The following is a 16,356-nucleotide window of genomic DNA, read 5'->3' on the forward strand; positions in this document are numbered from 1 at the left end:
CTGCTGATTTTCTTTTCTGTCCAGTCTTGATGTAGGTGTTACTCCCCCCAGGTGCAATCCAACCTTTCCCATCGTTGTCTACCGCTTATTCCTTTCTATCAAGGGTCGCGGGGGGGGGGCTGGAGCCTATCCCAGCATCTATGGGTGAGAGGCGGGGTTCACCCTGGACAGGTTGCCAGTCCATCACAGGGCCAACATACAGAGACGAACAATCATTCACACTCACATTCATACCTACGGTCAATTTAGAGTATCAATCAGCCTAGTCCCCAAATTGCATGTCTTTGGACGGTGGGAAGAAGCCGGAGTACCAGAGAGAACCCACACAGGCACGGGGAGAACATGGAGACTCCACACAGAAAGATCCCGCGCCCGAGCCGGGACTCAAACCCGGAACCTTCTTGCTGTGAGGCCACAGTGCTAACCACTGCACCACCGGGCAGCCCCCAACCTTTCCCATTCATTCATTTATTCATTCATTTATTCAGTCAATCAGTCCATCCATCAGTGAAACCAAAGGACTCTCTAAGTCCTGATGTTGCTGAACAGCTGACCAGTTGCTTAATCTGTGGTGGTCTTGGCTGTGAAGCACCCCTCTTACTGTGAAAGATGGGTGAGACTGGGGAGAGGGTGATAAAGAAAAGAGAAGATGGAGGAAAGAAGTGAAATAAAGTCAGTTTACCTTTCCTAGTCAAGTTCCTCACATTTGGAGCAGCTCTACAGGACCATAAAGACTGCCCCCCCTTAAAGAGGTATATTCATGACACATTCATGGTACAATTTCATCCTTATTAAAAATGTATCCATCCATCCATCCATCCATCCATCCATCCATCCATTTTTTTCCGCTTGTGGCTGTGAGTGTGAATGGTTGTCTGTCTATATGTGTTGGCCCTGAAATGGACTGGTGACCTGTCCAGGGTGAACCCCGCCTCCTGCCTGAAAGCTGCTGGGATAGACTTCTTCCCCCTTAACAGGAATAAGTGGAAGAAAATGGACGGATGGATGGATGGATCCACTTAAATAACTTTCAGAGCACTCCATCTTGCGTACTGCTGTATAGCTTATTGGTAAAGATATTTTTCCAAAATTTAGAACAATTTAATCAACTGCAATCTATATCATATTGGATAATTTCTCAATTCCTCACAAGAGGGTAGTAGAGATATGTTCAGATAAATGCCTCATAAGAGGTCAAATTTTGCATTTTCAAGTCAATAAAAAGATTTCAATTTGGCCCATTGAAACCCTTAAAATCATTAGTATAACACAATTGAAAAATCACTATGATGCTATCATCAAATATCAGAGATAAGCACGTCTTGAACGCCACTGACCTGCTAGTGAGACATCACTTTTTTTTTTCCTGCCAAACCTTATTCAATGTTTTATTGAATGTAAGTATCTGTGTAGGTCCTCATTAAAGATATGAAAGATATGGAATGTGCCAGGCCATATGTACATTTATGATATACTTTACATCACACTATTTTGGTAATAGATTGAAATAAACTAAGATAGCTAGATAGCTAGCTAGGCAAACATACACATTGATTGTAACAGTCGGGTTATTTCAATATGTCTTACAATCTAAAGCCAAATTGAAATTTATTGTTCTGTCCGTTGTATGGATGATAGATGATAGATAGATAGATAGATAGATAGATAGATAGATAGATAGATAGATAGATAGATAGATAGATAGATAGATAGATAGAAAAGCTATCATCCACCTAACTTTTTGATCACTGATGATAGATACACTTCTGACTCGTTGCTGCTAAACTATAATGTGAGTAACTGCTGTGAAAGAAGAGTACACAAAGATGGAAAAGATGGTGTGTGTGTGAGTGTGTGTGTGTAGGGCCTGCAGGGCCTGCATGGCAGAGATAAGACCACCGCCTACATAGAAGTTGGTTTCCTAGGAGTAAGCAAGTGTCCCTGAATTCCACTGGTGACACACAACTCCATCTAAGTTAATGTGGCAGTGTCAAACAACACGTTCCGGTGTCCTCTCAAACTGCTTCTGTCTATTTTGCATGCATGCATGTGTGTGTGTGCATGTGAATGGTGGCAGTCTGGCATATGTGCACAAATATGGCTGTACTACAGTGTGCAACAGGTCTGTTTATGCCTCTGTGTGTGTGTATGTGTGTGTGTGTGTGTGTGTGTGTGTGTGTGTGTTTGAGTGATTCCTGGCCTCATCCTTTCATCTTGATAACTGCTTATCTAAGCAGAGCAGCCTGCTCTCGCAGCGGCAGCCACCACATCCCTGCCCAGATGTCCACACCGCCACAGAAGCCTCATCTCACTCTACTCATGGTATGACTCTTGTTCACGCAGATAGCCATGAGCCTTTCAATCCAGATGATGATTCTTCCCAAACGAAAATCTACACACATCAAAACATGCGCGAGAGATAAATAGATAACACAATAAATCAGCTTCATTTATGTCTGCCTTTTATTTTTTCTCAACATGTGTTTAGGTCAGGTCATGGCAAGCAACAACCTTCTTGTCATGGTCTGGGACTGGTAAGTTACATCCAGCCAACTAATTTAAAGTTCGCAAACCACCTGAGGCAATAGTGCTACCCCCAGGGTTACAGTCCCTACCCAGAGAGCAGTGTCAAAATAAACTGTGCTTCTAAAGTATGTCCTCTCACTTCCCTATTGTCTGACTGTCTCATTAAACTATAAATATAGTATTTCCTACCACCTCCTTACAGTGACCCACAGACAGAATTTGCAAGAAGTGCTTGTCAAACAATATCTCGCCATGAAGCTTACTTTAAGCATCCTTAACCCTCCTCAATGACAAAAACTTCCTAGATGAATAGTGACCTTGAAATACTAAGGTCATGACCTTTCCATCCGTATCTGTCCTTTTCCATTTTCTATTTTTCGCCTCTGCCCTGCTCTCCTGCTCTCTTTCCCCCCAACCAGTCAAAGCAGAAGCCCGTTCCCACTCAGCCTGGATCTGCTCGATGTTCCTGCCTGTTAAAAGGAAGGTTTTTAATCGCTGTTGTTGCAGGATGTGCTTGCTCATGGAGAATTGTTGGGTGTAGATTCATTGAAGGAGTGTGGTTCTAGACCTGCTACTTGTAGAGTGTCATGAGATAACTGCTGTTGTGATTTGGCGCTAGACAAGTAAAACTGACTTGACTCAACTTACATGGAGTGTTTGTTGACAGTAACTTTAGTCTTCTATGTAAATAAAGGTGAAATTATATGTTAATTTTTAGATATTGATATTTATTTAACCTTCAATAAAACTTAAAAATGAGTTGAGGTGTGAAGCTCATTTACAATGATGTTGAGTAAAAACCTATAATCATTAAAAATGCAATGAAACAACTGTCAGGGTTGAGTCTCAGGGATGGGCGTCTCTTGCTCAGGGTTTCCTCCAGCTAAAAAATACCAACAACCTAGATTTTACTCACCACTATTGCAAAGACTTTGCTCATGGATGTCTCTAAATGTATAGTATGAAGAGCATAGCCTCCACCTGCTCTATATGGAAAAACAATGAAGTAACATCTGTTATGGATTGAAAAATATAACCCTATTTTGGATTTCCATTTAACAGGTCTCTAAAAGCAATCATTTCACAAACACAAACACAAACACCACAGATACATGATGTCAATGTCACGACAACTTTGTTCTTTGTTAAGACATGTCTGGAGTACTATATTTACTTACATATACTATGACATGGAGCAAGACTTTAAAATGTTTTGCCCCTTGCTACCATTCAAGTGCTCCAGTTTGTTTTTAAACATCCTATTTTAAATGCCTCAATTTGTCCTCTCCTGATTTCCATGAAAACTGTAAATGGATGAGTCGAGAGGAAAGTTGGGTTGCTGCTTTGACTATCAAATGACAGGGACAGTGTTGGGCTTGTCTGTCCTGGCCATATCTCTCTCGCCATGACTGCAGCACTTCTCTCGCTTTGCATTACTGTGTTCCATTCAGAGCTTTGCTGCACCACAAAGAAACAGAGCCTTTGCATTTTATATTTGCTTTGCTCAAATGTCTGTCAAATTTTTTTTCCATCTGGGTTTGGTCTTATCAGAGCAGCCGTCCTGACTCCTGACTGTTACACCCCACTGGTTTTAATTATGTGTATTTACACAAATATTACATTTCATGTCAGACTTTAACTGTTCATTTTTATCCACCAGCAAATTGTTGGGTAATGGATAGTTTACTGATGATTCTGTTAAGGGTTGATGATACTTCCTATATCTTTACTTAATCATCACTACACAATTAACACACATGGCTATATAGGAAAAGCAGAGTGACCGATATAAACCTTTATTTGATGTTTGACTAGACTCATTTTAAAGTCAGGACTGTAAATATGTTACATTTGCTCTTGTCTGCTCGACAACGGTCTGGATCAAAGAGGTGTGTCTTTTAAAACATTGTCCCTCCAATCCCTCCCACTGACTTGTCTGTTAGCCCTAAACTTCACTTTTTAGTTGTCAGAGCTGTCAGTCTGTAAAGAGGTAGATCACCGCCTCTCAACTGGCAGCACACATTTAACCCTCAAAATTAACACCAGTCTGAATTTCGCCTGACCCACCTGTAGCATCTTGTCAGGTAGGTGATCCCTGGGGTCTTTGTCTCCAGTTGGTCTTACTCCTCACAAGTCAGCGATATCAGTATTTCATTCAACTGATCTGTTTAAGGATACTACGTTGTTGCATTTGAAAAGTTCACTAAATTGGTTTGATATTATATCGCTATCATTTTATTTTTCATTGACAGTAACTTGGTGGGATGTGACATGACACTGTTTTTTTATTCACGAAATTTACTTTCTCTGAAATTGTAGCATTTTTGTTAGGTTTATCTATTTCAGATATTTTTCATTTAACTTTTAAAATTATTCCTTTATTGTGAGTTTTTCAATAAGATTACCATTAATTTTAGATGGCCTGGAGTTAAATATATATTATGTGAGCACAACATAAGTGTATATTTCATAAATGCAATAAGTAACTACATATTAAGCTTAAGGACATTAAATAATCTAGTGTTATAGAGCTTTTATCAGCCGTGGTTTCATTTCAAACGATTAAACATCCAAATGTGATTGTTGTTGACTGCTTTTAGTTTCTGCTGCCTCACGCTGTCATGTTTTTACATTTACTTTATATAGTTGAACAGATTTCTATTAATCAGATGAAACTGGGGTCACGTACCAGCGGAGCTGGATATATTTAGCTTTATAATAACAAAGTCTATCAGATGTCCTCAGACTTTATCGGACACTATCAACCTCTTCTCCTTCCTCTTAAGATATGGAGCCGAAGTGGCCTCATATTACACAGCCATGATTGTTTCACTAAAGCAGTCATTTGTCATGCTATATATCAACCCTTCCGAATAATCAGGTTGGTGTTTGCGACTGTTGCTTGTATTATTTATTGATCGATCGATTGATAGATAGATAGATAGATTGTCTGTCTATCCGTCTATCTATCTATCTATTTATCTATCTATTTATCATCCATACAACGGACAGAACAATAAATTTCAATTTGGCTTTAGATTGTAAGACATATTGAAATAACAGGATTGTTACAATCAATGTGTATGTTTGCCCAAACAGAATAATGGAAAAAAAAACATTCTCATATCGCTGTGGTTACGAGGCTTGTAAATGTGTCAAAGTAAAGCAGTAAATCCTTATATTCTTGCAGGTCCTAGTTTAAGGACTGTTTTCATATCCTTTATAGTTTATAGATTTAATCATGTTAAAGTGCAGGCATGATTTTACTTACACACACACATTAAAAGTTCAGACTGGAACATTTTCCAGTCAAGGAAGGTTGTGTTTTTGTCAACTTCCACGAGGGTCCTGACCTCCATGTTGAGAACCACTCTTCCAGACCCTAAGGCAGTGACCAAAACGTGTTTGACAAGTTGTCCTGAATGAATCGAAAACCCTGAACTTAAAGCAACCAAAACCAAAAGTTAAAAAAATCCTCTCAGCAGTTGTTCTGTTGATTGGGCCATCCTGTAGATGATCCCCCCAGGGGAAAAGTCTCACATTCTTTCAACTGGCACACCTATTGTAAAAAACAACAACATGATAACTGTTTGGCCACTGGCTGCATCACTACATTTATTTTTACTTCAAACTGCAGACGAATGAGGATCCTAGAAAAGGAAGTTTGAAGAGAGATTTTCTCCCTGATAACTTCAGGTTACACCGGTGGCTCAATGATACATCTTAATCAAAGTCATGGGGAATTACGCAGCACTCGTTTTCTAAACTACATGTCCTGCCGCGGTTCTCCCTGACAGCATGGAGGATTCCTCAGAGCAGTCTCCTTGGGGATCAACAGGTCTGCTCATCTCAGACCCTCTGGCTGGTTTCTCCTCTGAAACCGGCCTGCTGCCTCCAGGAGAAGAGGGAGAAGCTTTCTTCTCCAGCCAAGATGCAGACTATACCACCTTTTTCTCCAGCCCAAGCCACAGCAGACCCACATCCACCTACAGACACACTTCGGGTCAGTACTCCCATCTAGACACACAAACTTTGAATCACAATTTTCTGATAACATTCATCAATGACTGACTTGTTCTCCAAGTCCGCCAGGTGTTCCCCTCACCAAGTCTCCTCAACAACCTCCAACTACTGGATGGACCTGGCAGCCACTCTCTCAGCTCCACCTACAACCCTGCAGTCTCCACTTGGAGCAGCAGCCCTCTTACCAAGACAGCACTGCACACACACACTCCCAACTCCCTGTACACCCCCAGCATCACTTCCTCCATCTCTGTCTCAAGAGATGGATACCCCTCTCCTAGCAGAGAGGGTAGGGAGAGCCCCCGGCTTCAAGAGGCCCTCAAGGCAGAGCGTATGAGCCCACTGGGGGGGTTGGGATCCTGTGGCAGTTTTCTGAATTTGACCCCTGCCGTAGGGAGTGTATACACACCGTCATCTCACATGCTGAGCCCCTACAGCTCATACATGACTAGTCCTCAGGAGTACAGCTCAGCTGCCATCTACTCCAGCCCAGGGGCTTGGATTAATCCCTCATACTCTCCAAAACTTCGCAACAAAATCAGGATATCAACTCCGGGTGAGAGCACACACCAGTAAGCTGTTTGGTCCATGACAGTCAACAAGTTAGAATTGTATCACAGTACAAGTCTTCATTCTCAACAACCAACAATGCAGCGCTTCAAAGTTCCTACATCTGACCCTGTGGTGGAAATGTTTCTTAAAAGGCTTTTGTTCTATATTGAGACATGACCTGTTTCATATTTACCTTATCAGTGGTAACACTCACTTGTTCATTAAATTATTCAAAAGAGAGATTCTTCTCCAAAATATTTCCAAATTAATTTCAAGAAAAAATTTTAACTCTAAAATTAGTCATCTAAGAGTTAGGCATAGACAACTGGACTTCTTTTAGTGTAGAAAAAATAGTAGTCATTTGTTTTAACACTTTATATATGGAAGCATGCATTAAGAGCTCTGTCCATCATTTTGAACAGAGGCCAGAGAATGCGTAAACTGTGGAGCCACAGCTACCCCCCTGTGGCGCCGGGATGGAACAGGCCACTACCTGTGCAACGCCTGTGGACTGTATCATAAGATGAATGGCCAGAACCGACCCCTGATCCGGCCAAAGAAGAGACTGGTACGATCCAAAAGTGTCCCGTAGGTGACTGACACATAGAAGAGCTGTGGTTTTACTTTTTAATGCTCATTATTGCAAGTTAATCATTGCATTATCTTCACATGAACTAAACTGATTCATCTCTTCTTAACAGTATAATTTATCTGAAGAGAGCAAACACAACTTGTCGGCTTCCATAATAATAAGAGTAAAAGGTGATATTTGGAAGTTTTGTTTTGTTTTTGTTTTATAAAAAAAAGATGACCTCTCTCTGTTCCAGATTGTCAGCAAGCGGGCAGGTACACTGTGTGCCAACTGCCACACAAGCACAACAACACTGTGGAGACGCAATGCCAATGGAGAGCCTGTCTGTAACGCCTGCGGCCTCTACTTCAAACTGCACAATGTAAGTCATTCAGCTGCACAGCTCCAGGAGTGTTCTACCCACCATTTGTGTGGAAAAAAAAAACAACCAAACAAAATCCCTCTCAACACAGGTCAACCGTCCCCTCACCATGAAGAAAGATGGTATCCAAACTCGCAACAGAAAAGTGTCAAACAAGAACAAGAAGAGTAAGAAGGCGGCCATGTTGGAGACGTACTCAGAGGGGCCAACTTCTCTTGATGACAACAGCGGGCCCTTTTCCCTTGGCCCAGGGACCCTGCTGCCCTACAGCCACACGCCACACCTCCTTCCAACACCATCGCCCCTGCACCCCTCTAGCACCTTACCCTATACACACCACCTCAACGGTGGCATGGTGCCCACCCTGGTGTGACCAGGTGAGGATGCAACTTCGCATACTAGAATCAGCGCACTCACTTGTGTGCCAGTTATTCATGAGGATATATAGATATGTGTTTCTAAGCTGGATGTCACCTGAAAGTTTGCCACTGTATGTTATAATGGAAAGCAAGGCTGATATTATAGAGCTTGTTTTATGTCAGATGAAGGATGCTACACATGTAAACACACTCATAAATGTGTCAGTTGTAAATACATTTTTGATTTAACTGCCATATCTTTATCCATTTTCTATGATTCATAATGTGAAATGCTAATTTGGCTTTGTGTTGTAAGGGTCTCTTTTGTATTTTTAGAATTGATATTTTTAAAAAAAAAATGTAATGTTAGGAAGGCTGTTGTTTTTTTCTGTCATTTGAATTGATCTATGTCAATCAGTGTCCTTTGTTGTGCTATTGTCTGCTCAGGTATAAATAACTGCTTTATTGTACAGCATTGACAGTGACAAGTTTACATGCAAATTCAACATTCAACAGAGGTACAGCACTTATGCTTGGTTTTATTTTTAGACCAGTTCATAATTAGTGATGTGGCTTTAGGTACACACACTCAAACACACACACACACACACACACACACACACACACACACAAAATCTGCTCGTGTTGGAATGAAACTGATGATGTTGTTCTAGACACAACAGCTCTTTGTAGGTATTTGATTTGTTCCTAAGCTTGTGAATTAGACTGATAACCTGCAGGTTAGTTTTATTTATTGTTATTGTTCAGACTGCTATAAGTTACATGCCAAGATAATGTCATAATATTTTGTGTTATATTTTTTTTTGTTTCTGCTGGACTACTGTTTACATTCAGGTTATACGACTCAATAAACCAGACACAACTGTTTTACACCAGTTAAATGACATAGTTAAGATTTTACTGTTTAAACTTTGAAGTAAAAAAGAAACCCAAAGAAGTACACAAGTGCATTCTCATCTTAAGGCTATTTCATTAGTAATGTTCTCAAATTTCATGAGTATGATGATGTGTGTCATTGATGCCCAGTCGGAGGGCTGGGTTTATTCACTCAGAACTGGAGGGTAACTGATAACTTATCGCAGAGGACACAGACCCCTACCATCCTGCGATACCTGTCGCTTGCATCGCTACTCACACACTCTATGGCAGTTAGTCCCTGAGGTACACAGTGTACACTTGTGGTATTTAAGCTTCACAAAAACACTAAAGAGCATTATGAAAGTGTCAGGATCATCTGAAACTTACATCCATCAAGAGCTTCTGAAAGATGAAGATCAGCATTCACTCCATTTTTTGCACACCCACCTCTCAAGGTCAGAGGTATTATTTACCGCACAACAGAGTAGAAAATATCTCAACATTTTGAGTGAGTCATGATTTAGTCCCCTGAATTCAAAAATTACCTTGATAGTCATTCCCCTATATAAGACGCAGGGTTTTCTGTTATGAGCCATTGACCAAATCTAGTCAATAATGACCTAAATCCCACTGAAGAAGGGAAACCCTCATGAAATTGTTTCCCTCTGCACTCAAATCGACTCTGACTGGTGTTTAGGCCAAACTAATCAATGTTCTGGGGTTCAAAGACTTGTTTGAGCTGTAAGGTATATATTCACAATAGATTATTTGTCAGAGTCCCTTGGTGGTAAAAAGTTAAAAGGCATTTTAACAGCACAATATATGGTTGCTTCACCACATTCTACTGTGAGTTTCCGCCCACGCAGGACAGTCAGTGTTCTTAATTTTTGTCATTTAGATTACTTACTGTATTCCTGGGGAGTACCAATTTTTTTATTTAACATTACATACACCAGTATCTTGACCCAGTGCTGTCCTCCCAATTTTTTTTTTTTTTTACTGTAATTCTTATTGCCTCTCTACAGTAGAGCTAAGGTGTCATGAACTCTGGGTAAACTACTGATCTTTAACTCTCCAGCTCAATTCACTTTACACTTTCACAAATTGCTCCAGATAAAGATTAGCAGCAGACCTGTAGCAAAGGTGAGAGGCTATGGCACCATATGATTTTGTGGTCACGGAAATTATGGTTACTGCTAAAGCTCTTTCTCATCATAATACATGCCCCCAACACCTCTTTATGTCCTATATAGTTGTCCAAGTTAGCAGGAGTCATCATTACCAGGGCAATGTGATTTATTGTTTTGTACACTTACTCACTCACTTAACTTAAATCAAATTTAAGATGGTCTGAAATCTCTAGTGAAACTTGCTCCTGGAGTTCTCACTAAATATTCATTACAAGAGTGCAAAAAGGACACACCATGTGGAAAAAAAATAGAAAAAAATGACGGCAATATTTGGCAAGCAAGTCCATAATTTATGCTCTTCCTTAACTGTCTATCTGGTGTTTATCTGCTGCTACCAACTTTGCCCTGGGGAACAAATGACAGGGATAGATTAGCAACCACAGGCCTGCTTCAATTGACTCACAGGGCCATCCGTTAGTGGCTGTCTTTCTCTCTTATGATTGTTCTCTTCTTCACAGCTCTTGTAGGAAATATTTGAATGCAGAGGGAAACGATTTAATGATAAGTTGTTTTATCATTAACAGTCTGGGACAATATTTCTCAGATTAAACCCAGAAATGTGGGGCATTTTCAATATTATTTTTAAGGAGATGGGCTTGCGACTGTCAGAACAGCATATCTGTTCATACCAATAGTCATATTCTGATGTGTTCCTTGGAAACATGGAACACAGGGGCCATGAGTGAAAAAGCAAAACACTCCAATGCCCCCCTTTTATGGTGCACACAGGATGTCCAACCCTGAACCTTGAAGGTTCATTTGCACGTGTATCATGAAGTCATGTATCATGATTGCACTGAACTGAGTAGAATGTGTCCTGATAAACAATTACATCTGATTTCTCTGTCTGACTACGTCCCTTTCTCTTTATCATCAATCTTGAAGTGTCTCTGGAGATACAATACACAGCTTTTTAAATCATCAAAAAAAAATAAACACCCAAGAAAAACATAAATATATTTATTATTTAGAAGCATGCCTAAAACTCCCATACAACCAAAACAAGGAGCCAAAAATCCCACAGTGAAAATAAAATATAACTTACAATCCAGTTTGTCATCTAAAGCAGTTCAAATTGGTCCTTGGAAAACATAAAGGAAAAACTAAGCCACTTCATCAAACCAGCTGAATCTTCTTCACGGCCTGTCTAAAGCACTTCCAGTCTTGAGAGGACCCTTAAACAAGTGAAAATATCTGCTGTTTGTTTAAAAAAAAAAGAGACAAAGTGGGCTGAGAAGCTACATATTATGGAGACAACCATAAGTTGCTTTAGCCAAGTCCACATTCTGTCAGTGCACAAGCAGAGTCAGCTTTTGTGTAAACATTTTCTATTAGTTTGTCAGACAGGTGAACGATGCACAGCACCTTCCTTCACCGTTTCTTAATGAAGAGCATGCCAACCAGCATTCCGAGCAGTGCAACTCCCACGAGCAGGCATTTCTTCAGAGTCTCCTGAGACTCTCTTCTCGCTGCTGCTGCCTCCACTACATCCCGCCCGAACATCTCCACAAAGCAGTCCTGGAGAAGACAACAAAAGGGAGGGGGGTGTTTATGTCTTCAACGACAAAAAAACAAAACAACTTTTCTCTAGTCTGTAATAATAAATGGATTCATCATTTTAGACCATCTATTTTAAGAGAATATTCTGACTACTCTGACTAAAAAGGCTAGCAACTTCACAAATAAATGTAATCATTAATTATTAGTACAAATAACTTCTTTTTCAGTGACAAAAGAACAACACAAGAAAAAAACGTGTGTGTTATGTACGTGTGTGTATATATATATATAGAGAGAGAGAGAGAGAGAGAGAGAGAGAGAGAGAGAGAGAGAGAGAGAGAGAGAGAGATTTAACCGATGTATCGGGCGAACTACCAATTACCACTTCACTAAACATTATTAATGCACCTTTGTGCAAATTAAACTGTTAAATTAAACTGTTAAAATGTTTGTACTTAAAATTTGTACCTTATACATTTTTTTGTTTTTACAATAGAAGAATAGAATAATTCAAGAATTATTGATTCAAGAATAAGCATGTGGACACTGCCAGAGCACTCCTGGTCCCCAACTGAATCCTTCATACTTGGTGTAAATCAAAGTTGACTGCTGCTGCAGTCATCCATGAAAGTTTGTGGATTGTGGAACATGTTACTCATGTCACACTCATGAATTAATAAAAATACTCTACAAATGAGCTATTTGAGGTGCAGATGTCTCTCTCTCACTATGTCAAAGGATGTGAAAATATGATACCTGGCTGATGAATATAATCTGATCCAAATTTCCACGTATATGCTTAAGTAAAAATGCTGTCACAACAGAGATGAGTAAAGGGGATTTGTAGACAGCAGGATGTGGCAAGTGTTGTATGACTGAGTCAGGTGACATGTGGTTCAAGATCCATCCATCCATCCATCCATTTTCTTCCACTTATCCTGTTCAGGGTTGCGGGGGGGCCGGAGCCTATTCCAGCAGCTTTCAGGCGAGAGGCGGGGTTCACCCTGGACAGGTCCCCAGTCCATCGCAGGGCCAACACATATAGACAGACAACCATTCATACTCACAGTCACACCTACAATCAATTTAGAGTATCAACCAGCCTACTCCCCTCTTGATGTCTTTGGATGGTGGGAAGAAGCCAGAGTTCCAGAGAGAATCCATGCAGGTACAGGGAGAACATGCAGACTCCACACAGAAAGATCCTGTGCTCGAGCCAGGCCTCGAACCCGAGGCGGCTCGCTGGGAGGCGCTAACCACTGCACCACCGTGCCAAATCCATCCATCCATCCATCGTCATCTTCTGCTTATTCCTTACTAGTAAGGGTTGCGGGGGGGCTGGAGCCTATCCCAGCATCTATGGGCGAGAGGCGGGGTTCACCCTGGACAGGTCGCCAGTCCATCGCAGGGCCAACATAGAGAGACGAACAACCATGCACTCTCACAGTCATACCTACGGTCAATTTAGAGTATCCAATTAGCCTAGTCCCCAAATTGCATGTCTTTGGACGGTGGGAGGAAGCCGGAGTACCCAGAGAGAACCCACGTAGGCACAGGGAGAACATGTAAACTCCATACAGAAAGATCCCGCGCCCGAGCTGGGACTCGAACCCGGAACCTTCTTGCTGTGAGGCCACAGTGCTAACCACTGCACCACCGTGCAGCCGCACCGTGCCAAATCGTAGTTCAAAATGTGGTGGAATATTTTTTTCATGTTGACATTTTTTTTTTTTTTTTATTTTGGATGGCAGAGGAGTCAAAGTCCAACCATATAAATATGTTTTTAACTCCTTAGTTGTCTTAAAGTAGTAATAATATTAGTACCCATAGATACTCAAGGGTGTGGAATCAGACATGGAAAAAGTGGTTGTAGTATGGAAGTTATAAGTTATCTCACACAATAAAAGTACATTTTTGGGAGACTCCCTTTTCAAGCTTGAAAAATATTTTGACCTCTTTAGAATAATGTTTAACTGAGGTGACATTCTATCATAATCACATTACATAAATGGACACAGATACTTCCTTATGTCATACTTATGTTGCTCTCTTAATATATAAAGCTTGATCATGAGCTCTGCCCGAGTTACTCACCCAGCCCCCTTGGCTCTGGATCCATGGACTGAGGTTCTCATCCAGGTACATGGTCATCCAGTCAATGATGCGGGAAACCAGTTCACTCATATCCTTCTCTACACATTTCACACAAATGACACCACCAAAGGTGAACAGGCCCACAATACGTCCCCAGTTGACCCCGTCCTTAAAGACCTCATCAATCACGGTCTTAAAACTTTGGTAGGCTGTGTCAGGAGTAATATCAATCTGGGAGGAAAGGTCACTATATGCTTGTGAAAAAAGCTGTTCAAACCTCTCTGATGAGTCCATCAGTGCTACCTTTACAGCTTCTATGCCACCAGGTGAGGCCATCATCATCTCCAGTTGGCCAGTGCCATTTCTACTCTTGGCCCACATGCCATTACTGGTAGCTGCAGATGTCTTGTTCCTCTCAGGGCTTTTGCTGGTATCCTGTGGCCTCCAATGACAGACTGGGTAGTTCTTCTGGGACAGCTTGTAGCTTATGAAGAACTCCACCAGCTCTCTGTTACTGTATTGCATTATTCCCCCAGCCGAATGTGACCAGCCTAATCAGAAGCCATCGTTCCCTCTGTCATACTCCTAAGGCTCCTCCGCCTCAAGGTGAAGCTAGTGACAGCAGCCTGAAATCATACCAGTGAAAGAACAACCGACAAATTCACATGAATCCCTGTCAATACAATGAAAATCTATCATCACATTCTTTAAACTTAAGTGACTTGCAAGACTCCTCAAAACTGATATAAGCTGAATAAAATAACTTTTTCAGTGATTCTATAAATACTGGAGACCTGCAGTATTACCAATTGTTTCATTGTTCTTTTTATGTTAATCCATGTCAAGAAGTTCCAACCAATATAACCTGCTTGTACCATTTAATCTTTTTTTTTCCTGCCGTAAATATTGAATATCAGTCAATCGAATTTTATGTCTTGTGGCTGAAATCACAAATCAGAAATTAGCTTACGGGACTGGGACATTAAAATCTGTAAAAGATATGATATCCCCTGACAAATTTATCTTTAGTTTTAAAAAAAAGCTACTAATTACTAATAACTTAGAAAACAGCTGCTGACAATGGACGTTTTTTGCAAAAATTCTTCAAACATGAAGTCAGCTGTGCATTTATGCAAATGTCATTTTGTACTGTAATGAGATTTTACAGGGCCAATGCTCATTTCACCAAGAGCTGCGTTGCTCCTTCACTAATCTGATTACACACCAATGAAAAACAGTGAAGTTTAAATGACAAACTATAAACTTTAAAGCCAATAGATAGATGGGATTACCCAGTACTTTATCTGGAGAGCCGCGCTAACAACGAAAACAAATAACTAATGTTATTCATGTGAAAGATGTGACATTCAAAACGAACAGTTCGCCAATTAACCACAAAATCTCCAGTAATTGAAGACTTCATGTGTCACCGTTACTCAGTGTAGGCCTTATCCGTTAAATTCACGTTAAATTGTTTACGTAATTTTCTTATCGTGAACGTGGCTTAACAGCAGCTATGGCCGCAAATAAACATTGGCTACTGACTATTAAAATGAGCACAGTCGAGCAAAGTATCATAGAATTAAGCGAGATAATTTATGTTGCACCTGCTATCAAGCCAAATGTGTGGGGGGCTGCCAGCTGAGGCGGTCGATCGAGTAAACCAGCTTCAAGCTAGCGTTAGACGAGCTAACCAGCTACAGTTTGTAAACAAACGCAAAGACAACTACTAACTATATGCTGACGGTTATACTCACAACTACTATCATGTGAAGTTCATTTAGAGATGCAGACATGGAGGTACTACAACCTAGAGATATACATATAAATACACATTACGGACATTGTAGCAGCAATAGACTTTGTGGCTAGCTGGAGAGTGATGCTGCTTCCTCTGGGGAATGTTCTGATTCGTCGCCAACAGCTTTCGGGTGCACTACCGCCACCAACTGACCTGGAGCGTTGACTAGCGGTCCATTCCCTTTTAAAATGATTAGAAATTTGAATTCCATTTTTTTGTACAGAGATGTGCAGTGGTAGTTGGCCAGTAGTGTCACTGCATATATATATATAAACGCTCACACACACATACACACACAAATAAATTTGATTTCCATTGATAATTTTTGTGTGATTTTGTTGTCAGCACATTCAACTATGTAAAGAACAAAGCATTAATCAGAATATTTCATTCAGATCAAGATGTTATTTTAATGTTCCCTTTATTTTTTTGAGCAGTGTATGTATATAAATGTATGTACTATATACATAATATGTATA

General features: G+C 40.5%; 2 protein-coding genes across 4 annotated transcripts; one reads left to right on the plus strand and one right to left on the minus strand.

The window, feature by feature from the left end:
* The first annotated feature begins 4,476 nt into the window (after positions 1-4,476).
* Positions 4,477-9,304, plus strand: gata1a (GATA binding protein 1a). Its single transcript, XM_086198522.1, has 6 exons — positions 4,477-4,610; positions 6,324-6,529; positions 6,611-7,105; positions 7,524-7,669; positions 7,929-8,054; positions 8,146-9,304. The coding sequence occupies exons 2-6, from the start codon at positions 6,325-6,327 to the stop codon at positions 8,425-8,427; spliced, it is 1,254 nt and encodes a 417-aa protein (XP_086054648.1). The 5' UTR covers positions 4,477-4,610; position 6,324; the 3' UTR covers positions 8,428-9,304.
* A 2,125-nt stretch (positions 9,305-11,429) lies between these two features.
* LOC147267595 (bcl-2-like protein 1) lies at positions 11,430-16,040 on the minus strand. 3 transcript variants are annotated; one of them, XM_086198525.1, is made up of 3 exons: positions 15,920-16,040; positions 14,077-14,702; positions 11,430-12,000 (listed from the first exon to the last, which is right to left on the minus strand). In XM_086198525.1, exons 2-3 carry the CDS (start codon positions 14,599-14,601, stop codon positions 11,854-11,856), a joined length of 672 nt encoding a protein of 223 aa, XP_086054651.1. In that variant the 5' UTR covers positions 14,602-14,702; positions 15,920-16,040; the 3' UTR covers positions 11,430-11,853. The 3 variants fall into 3 exon arrangements, with proteins under 3 accessions (XP_086054651.1, XP_086054649.1, XP_086054650.1); XM_086198523.1 differs by having other exon boundaries at positions 15,834-15,990; XM_086198524.1 differs by lacking the exon at positions 15,920-16,040 and adding an exon at positions 15,684-15,823.
* Between the last annotated feature and the right edge of the window lie 316 nt (positions 16,041-16,356).

Source organism: Aulostomus chinensis, chromosome 3 (genome assembly GCF_037954235.1).
Source record: "Aulostomus chinensis isolate RoL2024-O1b breed Wild chromosome 3, RoL_Achi_v1.0, whole genome shotgun sequence".
NCBI lineage: Eukaryota > Metazoa > Chordata > Actinopteri > Syngnathiformes > Aulostomidae > Aulostomus > Aulostomus chinensis.